Here is a 22,231-nt window from a genome sequence, read left to right on the forward strand (position 1 = left end):
CCTTGTAACAATCAATCTCCATAATTCTTTCAAGGCCTTTTTACAGGTTATATAAGATTTTTTTTGCTCCCAAGATGTCAACTGAAGGTTTGAAGTTAGTGTAACAAGGAAGGACTCCCAAAAAAATTACGATTTGGGCCAAGATTGTAAATTAGCCTCTGCAGTCTGCGAGACCCCTGCACCAGGGAGGGTTGGATCTTGGTGGGGTTGTTCAACCGATAAGCATGATGGAATTCCTAGTAGGGTGTGGAGGCTGGGAAAATAGAAACGTTGGGCTGGCTGCATCAAGTGGCATTAGAGCTCATAGTTTCGAGCTCATGGCTGCCATCTGCATTGCGTGAAATGTTATCCGACCGCAGAAACGCTCTTTGGGATTGAGAAAGGTAAATGAAGTATTGTGTTATAGAATGTTTGTAGCTACCAAGTAAATAATTGATCCAAGTGCGATAAAACAATGATGATGGGAAATCACTATCCAAAACTTTGTGAGAAATCTAGAGAAGTGTTGAGAGGTAAAATTTGTGAATGCACTGGGGACTTGATTTTTTAGAGAATCTAGATGACTTCGGTAACCTTGCAATTTTAATATTGAATTGATTTCCAGAAAGTGTGGGCAATTTTTTTTTGTCTTTCGTTAAAAATTTAAAATGAATGGATAAAATCGATATTGGAAATTTTGTTGAACCATGGGAAATATTATTATGTTTAACATTGGTAACAAGTCATGTTATAACTCCAACGTTTAGATTGTGGTAATTCCAACAGAAATTGGAATTACAACTCCAAAACCATGGTTGACATTCTAGTGGAAAAGCGTTGTGGAATGGAAATGTTATGTTGAGAGAAACTTAATGGAGATTCTCTAAATTAAGCATAATAATTATGCCCAAACCTAAGTCAATCATGAATTGCACTAATGTTTAAGTGTAGGGTATTAAATTGGTGGACTGATTTGTTTGGTAATATGCCCACTATACAATATATTCAAATAATGAATTATGCCTAGCGCCAAGTTAGAGTAATACATTAGCACACTCATGGTTATGTCGGATTCTTCATTACTTATGTGCATAGTTATCCATTGTGGATGAATAATTGTAGTATGCAAGTGCATAAAAAAAGTGGAATGAACATGTCTAGGTTGATATTGTGAACCTAGAGCATTTATTGTAACAAATGTGACCTTGAAAATTAAACGATATGGTAGTAATCTACTGACGAACTTCAGATTTAGTAAGATGGTAGAGAATTATGAAAATGTGATAGTATTTCAGTGATCATTGCTTGACCCTTGCAATATTATGCAACCATGGTTTGAGTTGTAATGACAGACCTCTATGATGTTATTTTGATTAATACAATTTCTGATCTTCTAGGCATTTTATAGTTCTTGATCTTGCCGCAACCCTGATCAGGGAGTTGGGCCCACCCTCTTGACCAAGCATTGTTGGATTAGTTGTGTGCGTAGGTTTATTTATGTTGTGTTATTTCCTTGTTGTGCAATGATTTTAGTGTGTTGTTGTGAGTCTTAACTTGTTGTTAATATGATTGTTGTTATAGTTATTACTTGTTGTTACACATTGTTATGTTATGATTGAATGTTCAATATTGGGTAGGGAAACTGTGGCCTGCATATAACTTGCATGATAGTCTTGAAATAACCAGTCAAGCCCCAGGTTGACAATTAATGTGGAATTGGGTGAATTGTATGATTCATATGTGAATGCCAACATTTTGGCCCCATTGTCGAGGAGACTCGAGCTCTGAACCTCCGCCTCATGCGCAAAAAAAAGACCATCACGATGATGAAGCAGAAGAAATCCTCCCTCATAACGCTGGCGAGAAAAATGATATCGGCATCTTTCCATCGAAAATGTTGTAACTTCTCAGGTAGGAGCGGGAGCGGCCGAGGCCTTGAAATGTGAAGTTAGAAGTCTTGAATTCCTGTAGCCATGGCAGAACAGGTATTCCAACTCTATTCCTTCAAGGCTTCTTATGGTTTGTTTTATGTATTTTGGATTTTTTATGGTTTCCGCGGAAGAACAAGCGAGTTTCTGGAGTGGAGAAGATTTTGATTTATTGAGCTCTTTCAGATTCATGTTGTTTTATGGTAGCTGTTGTTTTTCTTACATTTGTTTGGCCCACAATATCCAGTTTTTATTAAGGAAACCCTTCTTTTTCATCCTGTCTCTCTTCCTATGAAAAACGTGGGATTGGGGCTTAAGCTATTTGCAGCAGTTTTGTTTTGTATGACTCTAGCGCTGATCAAGGACCATGTATTACAAAACGTGATGTCGGTGATGTACATTTATTAAGCTCCATGGTGTGGTTTGCCTCTCACAATTTTAATCTGTTTAATGGACAATAGGTTTTAGGTTTTGAAGATCCATTGAGGAGTGGTATTTGTAGTCTCTGCTCTAGCCAGGGAACAAAGGACTATTCAATCGACATGGATGTTTAGAGGGGAAAAAAAGTTATGGCTGAATTGGAGCATTTGCTGCTAGAAGCAGCTGGTCGAACATCTACCAATGATGGAAAGCAAAACATAAATCCTGCGAAAGTGAGACTGGAAGATTCTGATTCAGATGATGGCAGTGACTCGAAATACATTGATGACGATGATTCAGATGATGCTGGGACAACAAATAGGAAGGCTTTTGGGTCAAGAATGCCCTTGAAAAAGAGATTTGATTCTGGTGACAAGGATGATGATGACAGGGGTCGCCGTGATGATTCCGATAGCGAATTATCCATAGGAAGTGATTTATACAAAGATGATGAAGATAGGGAGTAGCTTGGGAAAATGTCTGAACTGGACCGGGAGTTGATTTTGGCAGAACGAGCAGAAGCAAGGGATAATTATTTAATGCGTAAAAGGGCTCGCCAAAACGAGATTAGAAATCAACAATGGAAAGAAACAGGGCCTCCATCTTCACGGATGCGCTCTTCTGTGAAATCGACAAGGTCTGTAAAAGAAAATGCTTTGAGTGAATTGGTAGCAAGGCGGCAGAAAGCACAGGATTCTGACATTCAGCGTAAGCGGAGAGATAATACTGGTTCATCTAAGGGGCGGGATTCGTCACCTAGTAGAAGAAAATCTCATGCGAGTCCGAGCCTTAGTTTGTCATCCTCTAGTGAAGGAGAAGGAAGTGGAAGCAGTGGCGAAGAATCAGATAGTGATGGTGATGGTCCCGGCTCTGCTGACACTCCCAGCTTTGAAGATATTAGAAGCATAACAATAAGGAGATCAAAACTTGCCAAGTGGTTTATGGAACCATTCTTTGAGAATATCATTGTGGGCTGCTTTGTAAGAATTGGGATAGGAATGTCCAGGTCAGGACAGAGTACTTACCGTCTTTGCATGGTAAAAAATGTTAATGCGACAGACCCTGATAAACAATACAAGTTTGAGAACCGCACCACATACAAGTATTTGAATTGTTTCTGGGGTAGCGAGAGCAGTGCAACAAGATGGCAGATGGCCAGGGTGTCTGATTCACCTCCACTTGAGAAAGAGTTTTCAGATTGGGAACGGGAAGTAGAACGCAGTGGTGGTCGGATGATTAGTCAAGCAGAAGTTGAGGAAAAAATAAATGCGCTAAAAAAGATAAATCAATTTGTGTATTCTGCAGAAACTGTAAAACAAATGTTGCAGGAAAAGAAGTTGGCTTCCAAAAGGCCATCGAATGTGGCTGCTGAAAAGGACAGGGTTAGAAGAGAGATGGAGCTGGCGGAGAGCAGGCATGATTATTCAGAAGTTGAGAGAATTAAAGTGAGATTGAAGGAACTAGAAGTCCTTTCTCTTCAGAGCAAAATCAAGGATGCAAAAGCCTTGATGCCAGCAGAAATGAATAAGAAAAACAAGGCTAAAAATTTCAAGAACACTTCTGAGATCAAGCCTCTAAACCTTAATCTTAAAGCAGGTGAAGCAGGGTATGATCCTTTCACTCGGCGTTGGAATCAATCTCAAAATTATTATGATACAAAGGCGAAGGTTGCTGAAGACAACACTGATGCGAACAAAGAGGCAGATGCAGCCAAAGTAGAGGAAGCCATAGCAATAGAAACTACTGAGGGTGATGGAAAGCTTGTCGACATTGATGCTCTTGTATCAGAAGATGCAAAGGTGTATACTTTGCATGATTTTGAACTTCCAATTTCACTTGCTGGACTGCAGAAGTATGGGGGTGCTCAAGGGGGCCCTTTAGCTTTTATGGCTAGAAAGCAAAAGATTGAGTCAACTTGTGGAGTGCAAGTTCCTAGCAATGATGGAAGGAGGCATAGTCTGACATTAACTGTGAATGATTACAAGCGTAGAAGAGGCCTGTTGTGAAAATAAATAATGATATTTTCTCTGCTTGTTTGTTTCCCCATTTAATTTTTATATGAAAGATTCAAAAATTTCCTTTTGGGATTGCTAGAAACATATGCAGAAAAGCCTTAAAGTGAACATTTTTATAAATTGCTTCAAATTCTATATGTAGTGTGCCATTATAGGCACTTTAAAACACAACTGCAATAACCTAGTCAACCAAGGATTGTCTTTTAACAGTAGCAACATCATGGATTTTTGGCAGGCATGAAATCAACAATGTGTTAGAAATATAGGCTGTATTTTCTTGACATCTAAAGTTCAAGGGTGTTTTTTTGTCTCAACCATTCTATTAAAAAATGGTATATAATGTTCCAAAAGGATTCCTTTCCTCTAAGTAACACTATTCCACTGCAAGTTATCATGCAGTTAGTGAAACATGGCATTTTATGTTGTTTGAGATTGATGTTGAGTGATTCCTTTTTCTAAATTATTGTTGAAATATGTAGTGTTTTTCATATTCATGTAATAAATGCTATGTTTTATTAATTTATGTTGTTGTAGTATAGTTTTCTTAAATGATTTTAGAGTTGTGGTTGTTTTGTTGTGCTTAGTTGTTTATTCTTTCTTTCGATTGATTGCAATTCTATCTAATAAGCAACTATCTTTTACATGGTAAAAAAGTTTGGTTGAATCGAGGAAAACATTCGAAAATCTAGAAGAACTTTGGTGCAGCCAAATAATTCGGTTCAGTTGGGATTCGTATAGTCAATCTGTTGTTTGTCCAAAACTGAACCAAACCAAACCCAATTTTAACCCAAAAAAATCATCTTCCCAAGAAACCCTAAAGAATTCTTAAGAAGATGCATTTTAACTTTCAAGCCACCAATGAATATGTTATTTTCCCATTTCTTCTCCCTGTCCCGCCAATGCCTATCACTACTCCCCCGTTTAGGAGCTAGCCATGGGAGATTTCAGGAGACTATGCTGCTACTGATGCCTAGAGAGGTTTGTCTATTATGTTCATGTGTGAAGTCTCGAGGAGACTACATTTGTAGTTGGGACACTGTTGCACCTTAAATGCCTGCTTAGACCTTCATAAACAAAGTTACACTCAAATGAAGCATGCCAACCGAGCCAACATACTAAACAAGTAACTTCCACTAGATATTTAGTCATATATTCTCTGTTTACTATGTGCTTATTTAATTTTTATTTTTCAACTTGAAAGGGTGTACATAATATCTATGCATATCCTTCTTACTTCCAGAACACTTAGAACAGGTTACATGACCTGCATTATCAAAAGTAGAATCACAACACACGTAAACAAATACATACGCCCACCAAGCACAAGAAAATAGTGTGATGGCTATCAACTTTTTAAAATAAAACTTGTAATAATCTCAATAATAAATCTAATGTTCTTTAGAGAAGACCTGCTACTCTAGTTTTTGCTGGGTTTCGTACAGTTTATAGTGTATGATAAGGAAATACATTTCTTGAATGGATTGCATCACAAGGCTCAACGGACCTTTGAGCATTTTTGTAGGGATTTATGTTATCCAATCATTAAAATTTTTGATAAAATTAGTCTGGACTATCCACATACCTATTTTTTTTCAATAAATTTGAAGAAGTGCATGCTTTTGCTTTAATAATATGTATACTCCTGAATTTTCTAAATTGTAGTTTTGTGGGCCAATTGTTTTCTGTATTGTATGGTATCCACATTTGAATTCAGATTCTATCTTGATAACTATCATTTCTTAGTATGTTTTTATGAATATATTGCATTGTAAGTGTTCTTTCTCTTCTTACATTAGACAAGAGAATACAGCTGTCTTTGACAATGTGAAGTTGTTGAAGATGCAAAAATTCCCTTTCTTTACATGAGCCAATTTGACCTTCAATAGAAACGTTGCTAAACACAATGAGAAGTTTCATGTTTCTTTAGAGAGCATCCCGAAAGGCTTGTGTAATTCCTGCATTGTTTTGGTTGATGCCTTGTTGAGGAATCATTGAGACTCATCATGGTTTTGTGGTCCAATCATACTCACCTTCATTGACTATATTAGTCAGACACAAACCCTGTCAAAACTCTCAAGCCAGTAGGGCTCGGGCACAATGTTAGTTCCTCAATATGGTGATCAAAGTCTGTCATCAACATTACAATTGTCTTCACGCATCCTTTTTCTAAATGAATCTATATTACATGCGCTTGAAGAACTAGCTTTGAAGTCTCTATTCTCCGGCAATGTTCAGGTCTAAGTTCATGTAGGCAATTCTATGTTGAAATTATACTTGCATACCAGAATCTTATATTGGCGGAAGACCGTTACTCAAATGTCTGCCAAAAAGAGCACCCATTCTGACACACCACCTATGCAGAGGAAGAAGCCTCACAAGTGTTTGGGCTCCTTTTCTCTATCATGGCTGGGGAAGTAGCCAAGAGTAAATATCTCTGCAGGCATGAAGTCCAATAAAAATAATGTATAAGACATATTTGACAACCAACAATTGCATCTAAAATGCAAAATATGTTCCCGACCTTTCAGAAAATGTGGAGTCCAGTAAAATGTGAGGCCAGCACTATCATTGAAATTCAAACCAAATATGAATCTTTCAGTCCTACGGTATTATGGGACAACAACATCACTGATATATGAACTATATATCAAGCTTTCAATCCTAAAATATAAGTGCTGGATGCTTCACTGCAAAGCCTAGAAGCCTTCTTTCAAACGTAACAACTGGATGATGCACAGAAGTTGATGCTAATAGAAGTCCGTATGGAGTGACCAACCCTTAACATGGTGGTGGGCTCTTGTACGAGAAGCCTTATTTCAAATATAACAACTGAATGATGCACAGAAGTTGATGCTAAAAGAAGTCAGTATGGAGTGACCAACCCTTAACATGGCAGTGGGCTCTTGTACGAAACTTAGTCAACTCAAATTCACCTCCTACACAAACTTTGATATGCTTCAAGAAAGAAATGCAAGATAGGTTATACCTGAAGGGGAAAGCAGAGGAAATCATGAAGCAATGGATTCACATAAGGCAAGTACCTGGTCAAAGGCATCAAACAATATTTTTGATGGCTTCAAGTCCATGGTGATGAACTTGGAAGTTCCTCGACTCACTTCTCAGAGGACTCTCAACCAAAATATCCAAAGAAAAATGGACCTGCTTAGTATAAATACTTTGGAGAATGCTTTACAAGTAGCTCTCGAGTTTGAGGCCAAAGCTTTAGAAGAAAATGTACTAAGCCTCCACCAACTAAAGCAAGGTTCTCGAAGCCTTATCTTTTAGAACTGTCTCTATTAGTAACTTAGAGCAGCCTTAAATCAGGGAAATGACAAAGGTAAGAAAAAGTATAGTAGTTATCATAAATATGCATGCATGATAACTACAGGGTATTGCTCAAAAATATTGAATAACATAGAACTAGTGTTATTGGAACCAGACTGGAACTGGTGAAATCAGCTGGTTCGATCTCTTTGACACCCAAACGAGTCTGGTTCGAGGTCTGGAACCGGAAATGGCTAGTTTGGTATTGCACTGGCTGGTTAGGTACCAAACTGGCCAATTCTGCACAATTTGATTAAAGATGTTCCAAACGTAATTATTTTTTAGAAAAAAACAATAATTTTTGAGTGGGGTAGCATAATATTCAAGCCTGTGGCTTTAGTATTGCTTATGCAATTCATAACATTACCATGAAATGACTTTGGATGTTTGAGAGTAGTTCTGACCTCATTGAATTTCATATGGAGAAAGTAAAATTTTAGATCTCACTCAAAATTTAGTAGAATTGACAACCTTTTTCAGGATTTCAAGATTGTGGGGATTGCCACATTTCCGTTGGATTTTGTTATGTATGAGGGTATGAACTGGTAATTAATCAAGAACACTAAGCTCTCTACGTACCTTAAAGTTAGTGACATTGGTTGATGAACTCTTCTCTCAGAACCCTACTAAAAATGTACCCATCACTGAAACAAAATCTTGACTTGAGATGGTACTTTTTTTTCTATCTTATTTTAATGCTTAGAGGGTGATATTGATGATGGAGATCCTAATATAGACAATGATTTTGATTATATGTAGGTATTTGTTGTAACATGATTTTTTATTTATTTTTATGCTAACGGTCATCTGGACCTTGTTTGTTGATGTTTTTTCGGTTTAGAGATAGATTGTACTACCTTGCTTGTTGATGTTTTGTTTCGGTTTAGAGATGGATTGTACTTGATGCTATTTTTGTTATTTGCTTCTATAGGACCTAGATAATGCAAGGGCCACACAATTTCCACTGAAGCATCGACTTGGGTTAGCCTCTATGTTTTGGAAGATTACACAATAGATAAAATTGGCTAGCACTTATCAAAAATTCCATCCAGCCAGATAGTCGATGCTCAATCCTACTTTATATTTTCTAAGCACAACCAATAACTCCAGGAGGATAACATGATCCCTATCTAGCAAATACATCGGTTGCCCGCTCAAATGGCTGGTACCTATAATCATAGCCCTGTATAGATAAAAACTGATGACTACGAGTTACGTTGGCTCTATACATTGATGACAATTTCTTTAGCTTTGCCAACAATCATTGTACTCTAGTATAGACTAAATGGACACTGGAATTTCCATTATCCAGAAGATGGAATCTTACCCAAGGCATTCACAAAAGTTGTTGCCAACCCACAACTGGTTGAAAATAATGTCCATCGTCATAACAAACTTTATGCCCATAATATGCAAAAACGGTAACACATGATACATCTCCCAAACCAACGGAGTCCAACTAAAGTCTAATTCGAGATCCTCCATTCTCAACACTTTATACATAAAAAAACTTTGCACTTTTTGGGCAATTGCTAGTTATATTAAGTTACTTGAAAAATTGGTCTCCTACAATGTATTTTAGGTATCAGAGGAGGGACACAGTTATTTCCATTGATTGAGGAATCATTTAGGCAATTTCACTCTTGTAGAAAAGATTTGTGTTGGTTCAACCTGGGCCCGAAATTTTTTCGTTGTCATCTAATTAATGAATGCATTAGGTTGACCATAACAAAATATCCATTTTCAGAATACACATTATCGTCCACCCTTGCTTTCAACAATGCCCATTCACATGTCGCTATTCTTCTCCACTCTATGTCTTACCACTCTATGCCTTATGGTGTTTCCTTTGCAACATAAGATGCAAATGCTAGTTTTAATTTTCTGTAAAATAATGATGTCCGTATATTTTGTTTACTATGTCATTATTGATGTCGAGTGGTCCAGGGTAGGCTAATGTTGGGATACTTTAATATTGGAATAATTTTAATTTTCTGTGAAATAGTGATGTGCCCGATAGTTTATTTTAGTTTACGCGCGTTCCAATTTTTTCACCATTTAAGTATTGTACCACCATGTGATGGTCAAGCGAATATAATGACGACAACGATGTGATGGTGATAGAATATATTTTTTAAATTGAGTTTTGTTTTCTTTTCTTTTGAATGGATGCCCCCGTGATCAGGAATTCTATTTCTTCCTGGATGTACTTGTGCAGGCAGCCGCAGTATTTGAGTACCAAATGTTGTTCCGTATCCTTGATACCCAACTTTGTGCGAAGGGTATGGAAAATATTGGTAAACTCCGACACGTTTTGGTCCCTTTCCTGCTGCAGCGTGGTCCACTTTATGTATTGATCCTCATAGCTTCCGACAAGGTAGTACTTCTCCTTGATCGCATCCCAAAATGAATGCCAAGTGGGTGCGGCTGAAAATAGTAAGCCTGTACTTTCATCCTTCTGCTCGCAGTAGGTTTCCCACCAATCCTTGACACGGGGGGCTGCTTTGAGAAGAGCGAAAATAATATTTTCTCGACTAGAAAAATCATGAAAAGAAAAATAACCCTTTAGCAGATTTAACCATTTATCAACCACATCTATGTCTATTTGACCCTGGAATATGGGGATTTCAAAATTAACTTGTACCTTAAACAATGTGGTGTTTTTAGAGTAGCTGTTGGAAGCCGATGTGTCGCCCCTGGGTAGCCGTTGAAGGATCTGGGCAAATTTTTCCATCATCGTGTTCCTTTTTCACTTGAGGGCTTCTTCGAGCAAGATTTTGATAGGATCTCCTGCCCCCTCGTCTTTCTTTTCATCCGCCATGGGAGGCCATCGGGATTTGCAAGGCTGGTCTTGCAAAGGTTCGACCAGTTTGAGCCCTAACTCCTTATATCCCGACCTCGTTGGGGACATGCAAAGAAAAACAGAGGAAAAAAAGCAGACCACTCTGATACCATTGATCCACATTTAAACATGAACGCAACAAATTACAGAGATAACCATAAACACAGAGATGCAGCGGAAATAATACTTCATTTCATTAATGTAAAATATTGAAGTATGCTTACAAACAGGAATAGAAATAAACCAGCTAAGGCGATGGTAGCTTATCTCTGAGAAGAGATGTGGTGGCTACATGCCTCTGAACTGCCTTACAATGAGGCTCAAGGGCATTTTTATTATTGAACAATAAGAGCAAACCCTAAACAACCAAAACCCTAACCCAAGGAGATGTAACACCTAGAGTTTATGAGCCCCGTTGGGATGAGTTGGACAACCAACTTCTTGAGGTCACGACTTGGTCATATTATCTCCGTTTGACACGCATGATAGCCCGTTGGAAAGATCTCTCCAAGGACTACGACAGAAAAGATGATATTAATTCAAAATTGCTGGCGATAGATTTCCAAAAAAACATCGTTTAGGGCCTCAAAACGACTCCGAAAGTTTAGGACCTGAAAAACTTCTAAAAATAGTAAATTGTGCTACAATTAAGGAAACTGAAAAATTGAAAGAAGCAATGGTGGGGGTCCAAGTGGAATTGGCGGGTGGCCACCAATATCCACTTGGATCAGGAGGCGACCCGATTTCAAGTCAGGACCGACTATAGTCGAGAGTGACACGACTTTGGCTGAGTGGAACAAAGGCCACAACCTTCACTTATTTCGGTAAATGTAAATGAGTTTGGAACTGTGTTGTTATTTCCTTTGATTTGTTGTAGGCAATTATTGAACCATCGCTAGAACGGCCAGGAGGAGCCATGACCCTGGTAAACGCTTATTAGCCTCCATTGATACTCTCATATTCAACTCCACTGTTATTATAAATGGATGCTACATGTAGTTTATAGCCGCTATGAGAGCCGACTGAAAATCGTAGTTGGATTACAACCTTGGCTCTGCTAAGCGAATGCTCCGCTAAAATGGAAAAAAAGGCGAGCACCCTGCCATCTAGATATATTTGGCGGCCCTGTACTATAGTCTCCTATCGCACAATGGTATATCTTTTACCAACTCTACATTCTTTGCTTGTACAATAACAGACTACATGCGGCTAAAATAATAATAATAATGAAACAAGCACTATAGGTAGTCGAGATCTGGAATAATCTCTGGCATTGTGATATGGGGATACAGTTAGGCTTGTAAAAATATATCCATTTGAACCACCATAGACTTAGCAACAAGTGATAAGAAGCTTGATTTTATGTAAAAGGTGAAGTCCAATTTAATTAAATTTTGGATGTCCACTATGGTAAGTAGCATTTAATGTTATGTGTATATCTTTGAATCTAAATTGTTTTAAACTTTAATATTTAACATTCACGCTGCGTAATAGGGTAGTTAATAATTATTTAAAATTTAAAAATAATTTAAATTTTATAGGGGACAATTTTATTTTAAGACAAAACCCCTACATTCGATCTCCAACAATAGGATCACATGGTTAGGAGATTGAGGAGCTCATGAAAATTTTTGGGAAAGTACAAAATGACGGAGGGATGGGATGACTCATTCAATGCAAGCTTATGTTCGACATAATTGCATTGTACCTATACTAATCTGTCTGTTGTTGGGATGACGTCGACCCTTGAAACCTGTAGACGGGGATGCAACAACGAGCTTATGTCACCTGAAAATTTTCAAGGAAAAGTATAATGTTAACTATACAAAAATGAAAAAAAAATGTAGTACGTACAAACTAATAAAACTCGACCGATCATAGATGTCACCACGCAAGCAGTGACATAATAATTATGCAATGATAAAAGTGTAAAGATTACTTGAGGTACTTGCACAAAATGATTTAGAGTGGAAAACTTAATAGCAACCTCATCTAATTTGAAAGAATCACAAGAATGATATTAAATTGAGTAAATTTTTTTGGGAAATTTTAAAATGCAAGGGCCAAAACTAGTTCTTCTCATAAATCAAAGAGCCTACTTAAGAAATTTTGTCCAAATGTTTTTTTATTATATTATAAAGTGACGAATCCAAAAGTCTCTCAATACTATGAAAGGAAAGAAATGAAAATTGAAGTAGAAAAATAATTTAAAATTTTCATGGTTGTGTTGTTCTAATGATTATGTTGATCTTCTAGATAATTAATCTTATATCTCATCCTAACCAAATATAATGCAATAATGTATTATCTTAATATTTTAATTGTAAATTTTATTAATATAAAATTATGTGTTTTTATTTTTCTTATTCTAATTTAAATATATTTAAAATAAGCTAGAATAGCCCCTCTGTAACCTTTATTAAAATGTGACAGCTAACTAATCCATATTTTTTAATATTTAATAATTATAGCCACTCTGTAACCTTTATTCAAATTTCAAATGTGACGGCTAACTAATCCATATTTTTAATATTTAATAACTATAGCCAGTCTGTAATTACTCAAATTTCAAATGTGACGGCTAACTAATCCATATTTTTTAATATTTAATAATTATAGCCATTCTGTAACCTTTATTCAAATTTCAAATGTGACGGCTAACTAATCCATATTTTTTAATATTTAATAATTATAGCCACTCTGTAACCTTTATTCAAATTTCAAATATGACGGCTAACTAATCCATATTTTTTAATATTTAATAATTATAACTACTCTGTAACCTTTATTCAAACGTGACTGCTAACTAATCCATATTTTTTAATATTTAATAATTATACTAAATAATAGGGACACTAAGTATGCGTGTCATTTTTATTACCATTATTTGTTATTAAAAAAGAACTCTTTGAATTATTTTACTTACATGTTTTTTTTAATGCACAAACATCCAACACTTGTGTTACTCTCTATCATTATTGATGCCCAGCTGTGCAGGGTATGATAGTGTTGGGATATTTTAATATTGAAATAACTTTAACTTTAATTTTCTGTGAAATAGTGAGGTCCCGATATTTTGTTTACTTTGTCATTATTGATGTCCAGTGGTCCAGGGTAGGTAATGTTGGGATACTTTAATATTGGAATACTTTACTGGGCACGTGTCTGTTAAAATTAAATTTCATTTCATTTCACATTATTCCTTTCTTTTCTTTTCTTTTGAATGGATGCCCCATGCCCCACCATCAGAAACAACCAACGCTTCTTCCTATACCTATATCTATTCAATAATTCATGGATTCTGTATCGCACCTCATCCAACCCACAGCGCTTGCTTCCTCTTTCGTCCCTGTTGTCTTGCGCCCTTTGTTTTCGTTCCAATCTTCACAGGTTTTCGTTCCATTCTCTCTCTGCTATTTGCTAACATGGCCACGGATTTGGGTACCGGATTAGCCACAAACGCCACTAATGCCATTATCGGTATCCTCTGGCAACAATTGAAGGATGTGAGGGAGTTGGGGAAGAACCTTCAACTTCTCAACAATGAACTCGACCGTATGGACGAGTCGTTACGCCATATTCAAACCCAATTCGAAGATCAACAAAAGAAGCTGCCGGAGTTAGTGGAAGGTTCTTTGGGAAGGATTAACAATGCCCTTGAAGAAGTCAAATCCCTCATCCATCGCGCCAACAGACAGCGAGAACGGTGTCGCGGTTGCTGCCTGTTTTTCAGCCCCAACATCCCCGCAGATATCAGAGAATGGAAGACCGGATTTGGTGAGCTCTTCCAACAGCTTCATTCTGCTCTTTCAACAGTTGCTCATACTGCACAGATTGTGGGGTCCGCACAGCCTCAAGCAGATGCGCTTCTTCAACCTCTTCCAGAATCCGGCTTTGTGGGGACTGGCATCGAGGCTGCTCAGAGGCAGCTGAGCGCATGGCTTGACGAACCTCATCCCTTGGCTCGTGTGGTTGGTGTGTGGGGCATGGCGGGTGTCGGCAAAACGGCATTACTCCAACTCATCTACAATAACTGCAAGAAGAAGGTGAGTGGTAGCTTTGATTTCGTCATTTGGTATACCATTTCTCAAAACTATCAGATTCAAAGTCTCCAGGATACCATTGCCGAGTCCCTGAATTTAAAATTTGAGCCAAGTTCTACTATTGACCAGCGAAAAATGAAATTGTATGCATCTCTTGAAAATAAGAGGTTTCTACTTGTGCTGGACGATGCGTGGAATCCAATTGATTTGAATGAAGTTGGGATCAACTTTGGCCATGATAACGGCAGCAAACTCTTAATGTCCAGTCGCTACAGAGATGTAGTCGAACTAATGGCAGAAAAAGAGTACTGCATGATGATACGACCCCTGTCCACAGAGGAAGGGTGGGAGCTGTTCCGGAGAAGAGCTTTTAGATGTGGGGCTGCTCCAGACAATAATCTAGAGGTTATTGCTAGACAAGTTGCTTTGGAGTGTAAGGGGTTGCCCTTGGCAATAAATACAGTTGCTGCAACTATGGCTCGGAAAAAGACTGCTGATGAGTGGAGTCGCGCCTTAGTTTTGATGAAAAATGTAGATCCATCCTTCCCCTCCACTCACAGGACCATTGATGCAGAGCTCTATCAGCGCATACGATGGAGCTACAATGATTTGCCCGATAATCTGAAGATGTGTTTCTTATATTGTGCTGCCTTTCCCGAAGATGAAGAAATTTCTATGAAGACGCTGGTGGAGATGTGGACAGCAGAAAGATTGGTGCCTCAAAAGGGGACAACTTACTTCATGGATGTTGGGCGGGAATACATAGAAGCACTCGTAGATAGGTGCTTGATTGAATATGCAGATAAGTATAAGCTGTCTATAAAAGTTCATGATGTACTACGGGATATGGCAATCTATGTAGGCCAAGGAGAGCAGAACTTGTTATTTGCAGCAGGTCAAGGTCTGCAACATTTTCCATGTGAAGAAGAGACCAGGGATCGCAAAAGAATCTCCGTTCTTGGCAATGAAATTAGTGATCTGCCAACAGATTTGAAGTGTCCAACACTCGTCAGTTTAGTGTTGGCCAAAAATGATCAGTTGAAGGAAATTCCAGAGGGGTTTTTGGTAAACTCCATGTCTCTCAAGGTTCTGGATCTGTCGTACACCTCAATAGAAACATTACCAACAACAGTGGGGCAACTTACACAGCTTGAGTTTCTTAATCTGGGGTATTGTGAGCGGTTAAAGCACTTGCCTGAGAGCATATGCAACCTTTCACATCTTCAATTTTTGAATCTCGGCGGCTGTGAAAGTCTAGATTTTTTACCTGATAGGATAGGGGAGCTCAAAAATCTTAAACATCTCACAGTATGGGGTTCTGGTTCTGTCAGGGTGATTCCACATCAAATCTATCAACTCACTTCATTGAACAAACTGTTGTTGCCTCGAAACTCAATTCCATTGAGTTTGGAGGATCTCACAAATCTCTCAAATCTGATCGAGTTGGATGTCACAGTAAAGCCAGAAATTAAAGAGGGTTCAATGAGTACGTGGTCAAAGATGAGAAAATTAAGGTTATGGTTCCAGTGGGGCGAAGATGAAAATAGAGATGATGCGGCGCTAGATATCCTTCCACACAACATGCAGAGCATGAAGGAGTTGCAGAGTCTTTTCTTAGTCAACTATGAAGGTGTAAGTCTACCAAATTGTATTTGTCAGTTTCAAAATTTGAAGAATTTGGGCTTGAGCAGGTGTATGAAATTAGAGGAGCTTCCAGCCTTGGAGATTGGGAGCGAGGCTGCACGTGACGGTTTTCCGAAGTTGGAGACATTAGATCTATCCTCCCTAGAGAGCTTAGAGAGTATAGTGTGCAATGCAAAAACAATGCCGCAACTGCACCGCTTAAAAATGTCAGATTGCGGCAAGTTGAAGACATTGAGAATCGAGGAGCTCACTGATTTAGAGAGCATAGGGATTTCCGCGTGCCCTCAGTTGGAGGTTGTTGAGATCAGCAGTCTTCCAATGTTAAAGGAATTGAGTCTTAGAGGTTTAGAGAAGGCAGAGAGTATTGCAAGACCATCGAGTGTATGGAATGAAGAAACAATGCCTAATCTGGAAGTTATAGAGATCACAGGGTGTCCATTGTTACGGAGAATGCCAAAAGAAATGGAGAAGCTACCTAAGTTGAAGGAAATTGTAGGAAAGTCAAATTGGTGGGATGGAATAAGTTGGGAGAATGATGATGTAAAATCCAAACTCTCTCACCTTTTTAAGGAGTTTGAGGGTGAAGAAGATGATCCTGAAATGTAATATAATTTTTTTATTATGTTGTAAGTGAATATAATGTAATATAATTTTTTTATTATGTTGCAAGTGAATATAATTTTTTTTTATTATGCTGTAAGTGATGAATTTTGATGGAATGTATTTTAAAAAAAATAATGATATTGATAATTTTTAAATTATAAATCTTTTTTTTTTAATAATGATATTGATAATTTTTAAATTATAAATTTATTTATTTTATTGAATTTTGAGAGAGGTTATGTATGTTATGTCAGGTAAATATTTTGATTTAGTTAAATTAAATAACAAAAAAAAATAAATTAAAATAAATAAATAAAATAATTATAATTATTAATTAAAATATTTTTCACCATCTCAAATTATATAAAATCAAAAATCAAAATTAAATTAATAAGTAAATCAATCTAAATTTATTTTAACTCTATATCTATCTAGTGTCACCAAGAGGGATCAAATCTCTTGAAATGCAAATCCCTTTTAAAATGAAAAAAGATTTGATCTCTCTTAGCTATTGGTAATCTAGACTAGTTTATATATAGATATGAAAATGTTATTAAAATTAATTAGTGTTTAAATAATTTATTAATTTCAATATTACTTTTTTAATATATAAATATATATTTATATGATCCCAAATAATTTTAAATATTTTATATTACTTTTATATCATTTATTAAAAATACAAAATCAAATATTATAATATTAATTGTTAAATTTTATATATGTAATATTTATTTTTGCAATCTTTAATATTAAAATTTATTGCACTGGGAATTTATATATATGTGTATACATGAATTAAGATTATTATAAGAATAGTTAATTTATGAAATTAAGAAATTTATGGTTTATATTATTAAGAGAAAAATAAGAGCAAAGAAACAATGTTCATCTTCAATCTTCCTTATATCATAAAATTTGCAATTTAGTTCATCTAAAGGTATTTTTGGGTTAGTTTACAAACTAGTTTCACAATAAAAATCATAATCTTGAAAAAGATGGCCAATTAATAAAATGAATTAACTAAAATAAGTATTCAATCAAATATTATTCAATCTTTCTTATATCATAAAGTTTACAAATTAGTTTATCCAAAGGTACTTTTGGGTTAGTTTACTAACTAGTTTCACTATAAAAATCATGAACATTAATTTTAAATTTCACAATGCTCAAAACATTGAAACACGTGGCTAATTACTAAAAGTGAATTAACTAAACTAATTATTCCATCAAATATTATTAGTTTATACAAAAATTAGTTGGTAGTTCAAAATCATTGATTTCATTTAATATCAATACATTAAATCATTTTTTTTAAAATTTCACCTTAATACACACAAAAAATTAATTACACAATGCATAAATTATATACTATGTTGTGGCCTAGTTTTGTTTAAGCATTGGCTTAAAGTCAAGTTCAACAAAAGACATGAACATGCATAATCTTGAATATGCAAAATTTATGGAATCATATGGAGTCATATGCCAAGTTTATGAGGCAATATATTTTGAGAATTTCTATAACCACTTATTTGGCCTATATATATGAGAATTATTATGTAAAGTAGAGGTTACTTGCAAAATTAGTTATTATTGTCAATGTTGAGTTATGTTATGAGAGAATCTTCTATAACCACTTATTTGGCCTATATATATGAGAATTATTGTGTAAAGTAGAGGTTACTTGCAAAATTAGTTATTATTGTCGATGTTGAGTTATGTTATGCGAGACCTGTGGTCCTTTTTTTACATGGTGTGTGTATGACAATATAATGTTAGTTTTTCTAATACAAAAGATTGGTTAGCTCAATTTTATGTAAGGAAAATTTTTGGGGCGAAATTTCGCTAATTGGTTTTTTTTTTTGAGATTTCTGAAAAAATATTCACCTTCTTTTTACACATATATGATTAAATGGATGATATTTGCCAAAAAATTACTAATTTTAATAGTAAATTAAATGTTTTTAATTGAATATTTGGCTACATCCTATATGTATGACTTTTCAAACCAGAATAATTGCCTATAATACTATAAGTATGCATAATATTTGAATAATTAGAAAATACCCTAATTCATGTGCTTGTGGCATTTTTGGATGATTTTTTCATTTGTCTTTACTATGCATAATTTGAGTTCCATTTGTTTAAATGAATGTGATTAAAGGTTAATAAATTCTCCACCACAATTAAATTTTTAATATTTGGCACATAACTAACACAACAACTATCAAGCATGCCTTGGATGAAACCCTCCCAAAGGTTGAAAACTCGATACATTCAAGTACATCATGCTTATGTCACACACTTCCTACGAACCTTGAGTCTACAATAGAGCCAACAATATTGTTTATTGTTGCAACCATAACAAATGCATAGTAAGGAGACACATTGGAGGTTGGAAAATGTAAAGATTCAAGATTGGTTGGAAATGAAAATTCATGCATGCCAAGAAACTGCATACTTGGGAAAGATATTGTAATATTCAAAAATAAATATGTGTTTGTGTGTTTTGGATGAGATTTTCCAATCTTGAATTCCTGGTGAACTTGCATGAATGGATGGAAAGACTTGTAAATAAGAATCTACATTGTTTTCCATGGTCAATAATTGACTGCACCACTAATAAATTAATAAATATTCAATGCTAATGGCCATAAGTTGACCAAAGATGTTCAGTTTTCATTTGAAGGTGTTATGAAAGGCTATGCTTTAGAGTTTGCAGTGAAATGACATTAGTCATTAATAAAGGCAGTGGAAACTTTGAAGAGAGGACAACATAGAAGGTTGATTGAAGACATACCTATCTAGATAAAGATGTTCATGGTGGAATGGGGTATGCTACCAAGCCCCATTGAGATGAAAGCATAATCCCTACATGGGGTGTTGGAAGATCAATAATGGTCTAAGTAGTGGAGCTTGAAAGAAGATAATAGAAACAACATTAAAAGTGTGTAAATCTTATATAAAGATAACACCGATATCCATTTAGAATATGGAACAATGCATAGGATGAGATAAAGAAAGAAGATTTGGCCAACCTTGAAAGAGATAAAAAAGATGTGTTGGTGTAGACAATTGAGGAGATTATAGAGTTGGGAGAAATTTTTGAGGAGTTGATATGGTCATTGAGTGATAACATTAAGGGACACATGTTGTTGAATTGTATGTGTAGATATATGGCTCAAGGTCATTGACCCAAATGATTTTTTGGAATCTATCGGGGACTAGGACTAGGAAGACACATTTGAATATGCATTTTGAGTATACATTGTGTTAGCACTTGAAATTTCACCTCAGGCTGAAAAGGCAAATCTCAAAGCTACATCAAACCATTCAGCCTCGTAGCTAGCCCTACGGGGCAGGAGAAGGCTCTCTCCGGTCAATCTCGGTAGATTTTCAATAGGATGAGATGACCAACAAGGTAACACTGATATTAGGCTAGTAAACTGATTTGAAGGTTGATTTGGGGGTTTTTGGGGTTTTTGGTGGCAAATTGAGGAGCTGCAATTTAGGGTGCGGGGATTTGACACAGTTTCTGCAGGGGGGTCTTTGGGGCGAGGTAGGAGCATGTATCGATGTCTTTAGCTGAAATGAATGATTAGGAAAGAAAGATAAGAAGGCTAAAGAGAGCAAACAATGTATTTGAATTCTCTTTAGACAGAAGAAAACATTAAAATTAAACAAATTTAAAAGCAGAGCATGGCTAGCATGAATTCATACTTTATCACTTCATTTGTTTAATGTGCAGCAGTAAAGAAAGGAAATGAATCACATGACAAAGCTTACAAGAACATGAAGAAACACACCATCAACACATGAGTCCACAAGAATCCCAAAGATGACTGCAAAACCCTGGTCTTCCTTAGCCAAAAATTGCAGAGATACAAGTGATAATACAATGATAGCTTCTCCCTCAAGAGTCCAACCATGAAAATGAGCAAGAAAGTACATAATATAGATGATCTAACCTCTTTCCCTGCCTCCATGGGTCGATCTCACTATCCTAGGAGCTGTTTGAACCACTTCTAAACTAAGCACTAGAAAATAGGCAGTCAAAACAACTTGCCTCTATAAACTTGGAAACCAGTTCATACATTCAATTTTTACCCTTTACATGCAAGAATCTTCTAGAAGAGTTAAACAAGAGTAAAAATATCCAAAAAGTGTCACAATTACATCCAAGAGGACCACCATCCACCTCAAAAAGTCAAACTGGAGCCAAACTGCGTTTTCTGGGTTGAACTGGTCAAATCTAGCAAAGTTTCCTCAACGGGTCGCGCACTTTGGAGCTCTGTTTGGAGGCCTTCCCGGTGTCAGAATGAGGTGCAAGATAGCGCGTTGGAAAGGTATCTGAGTCTACTTTCTAACCAAACTGGAATTTTTGGATTTGGAGGTCGTTTGCCCAGTAAAAAGTCAATTCTCCCAAGACTGCTTCTGCAACTCAAAAAAGGGGCAGAAAGTCAAATTTTGCCTGTATTTTGACCTTTTGGAGGCCCAAAACTCCATAAAAACTCAAGTCCATCCATAGGCATGTGTAACTTTGCATGAAAAATCTAGAAATGTTGAGTTTTTTCAAAACAGAGCTACGATGACAAAGGGTCTCACCGAGGGTGAGACCCGTTGAGAAGCCAAAACCTGTAAATTTCCCAAAAATACCAAAATTATCCAAAATTCTCAAAAAATGTTGGGATTTGTGCTGTAGATGATGCTAGTGAGTGCCATGATCCTTGAGGGATGCCTCAACCAAGATACGGAGTGGGTTGGTCTTCTTCTTCCGCCTAAGAGCCTCGGACAACCTCCTTTGGAACATTTTCATTTTGGCCTTGCAAACATGCATTCTTGCCCAATAGTGATTCTTCATGTTTCTCAGCAGCTTTTTCTCTTGGTTGGCCTTAGCCAACAACCTCTCCAAGTGGGCATTCTCCTGAATGAGCAATGACTCTCGGTCAGCAGGCAATGGATCACCGGGCCTCCTACGGTTCAAGACTCGGTCGCTACGAATCCTCCATAGCTCATCAAGTGCCTTCTCCTCCTCTAGCTGTGTGTTCCGCTGCTCCAGGTAGGTGATGGTCCATTGAGCACCCTCAAGTCTCCTCTGTAAAACATCATTTTCAGCCTTAAGATGCTGGATGATCTCCTTAGCCTCTTGGCTAGGAGAACTGGCCTCGAGATCAATCACCGGATCATCATGAATCATGGGCTCTTTGCCCCTCTGCAGTACCTATGCTGATGAAGAAAGCGAGGCCCCTTCCACCTGATGTGGAGATAACAATCGCTGAGCTGAAGATGAAGGCGAGACCCCTTCCACCTGATGTGGAGATAGTACTCGCCTAGCTGCTGCAAATAAGGCCCTTGGGCCTTTCTGATAAGTGACCAAAGGAGTGGAGCTGACATGTCGGGTGACGGGAGCATCAGGCTGCTGAGATGGTCCTC

The 22,231-nt window shown here is 36.7% G+C and overlaps 1 protein-coding gene and 1 pseudogene across 1 annotated transcript; both read left to right on the plus strand.

The window, feature by feature from the left end:
* Positions 1-2,476: 2,476 nt before the first annotated feature.
* Positions 2,477-4,333, plus strand: LOC149234864 (protein RTF1 homolog pseudogene; annotated as a pseudogene).
* A 9,498-nt stretch (positions 4,334-13,831) lies between these two features.
* LOC149234865 (putative disease resistance protein At5g63020) lies at positions 13,832-16,801 on the plus strand. The gene has a single exon (XM_089368397.1). It carries the CDS (start codon positions 13,934-13,936, stop codon positions 16,799-16,801), a length of 2,868 nt encoding a protein of 955 aa, XP_089224523.1. The 5' UTR covers positions 13,832-13,933.
* The last annotated feature ends 5,430 nt before the right edge of the window (positions 16,802-22,231 follow it).

Source organism: Pinus tabuliformis, chromosome 8 (assembly GCF_031772625.1).
Source record: "Pinus tabuliformis cultivar Carrire ecotype Pingquan chromosome 8, CPIR1, whole genome shotgun sequence".
NCBI classification, from domain to species: Eukaryota; Viridiplantae; Streptophyta; class Pinopsida; order Pinales; family Pinaceae; genus Pinus; species Pinus tabuliformis.

Bases quoted from the DNA above. Each gene is read 5' to 3' on its own strand.
- LOC149234865 (XM_089368397.1), top strand. From the start codon at position 13,934: ATGGCCACGGATTTGGGTACCGGATTAGCCACAAACGCCACTAATGCC.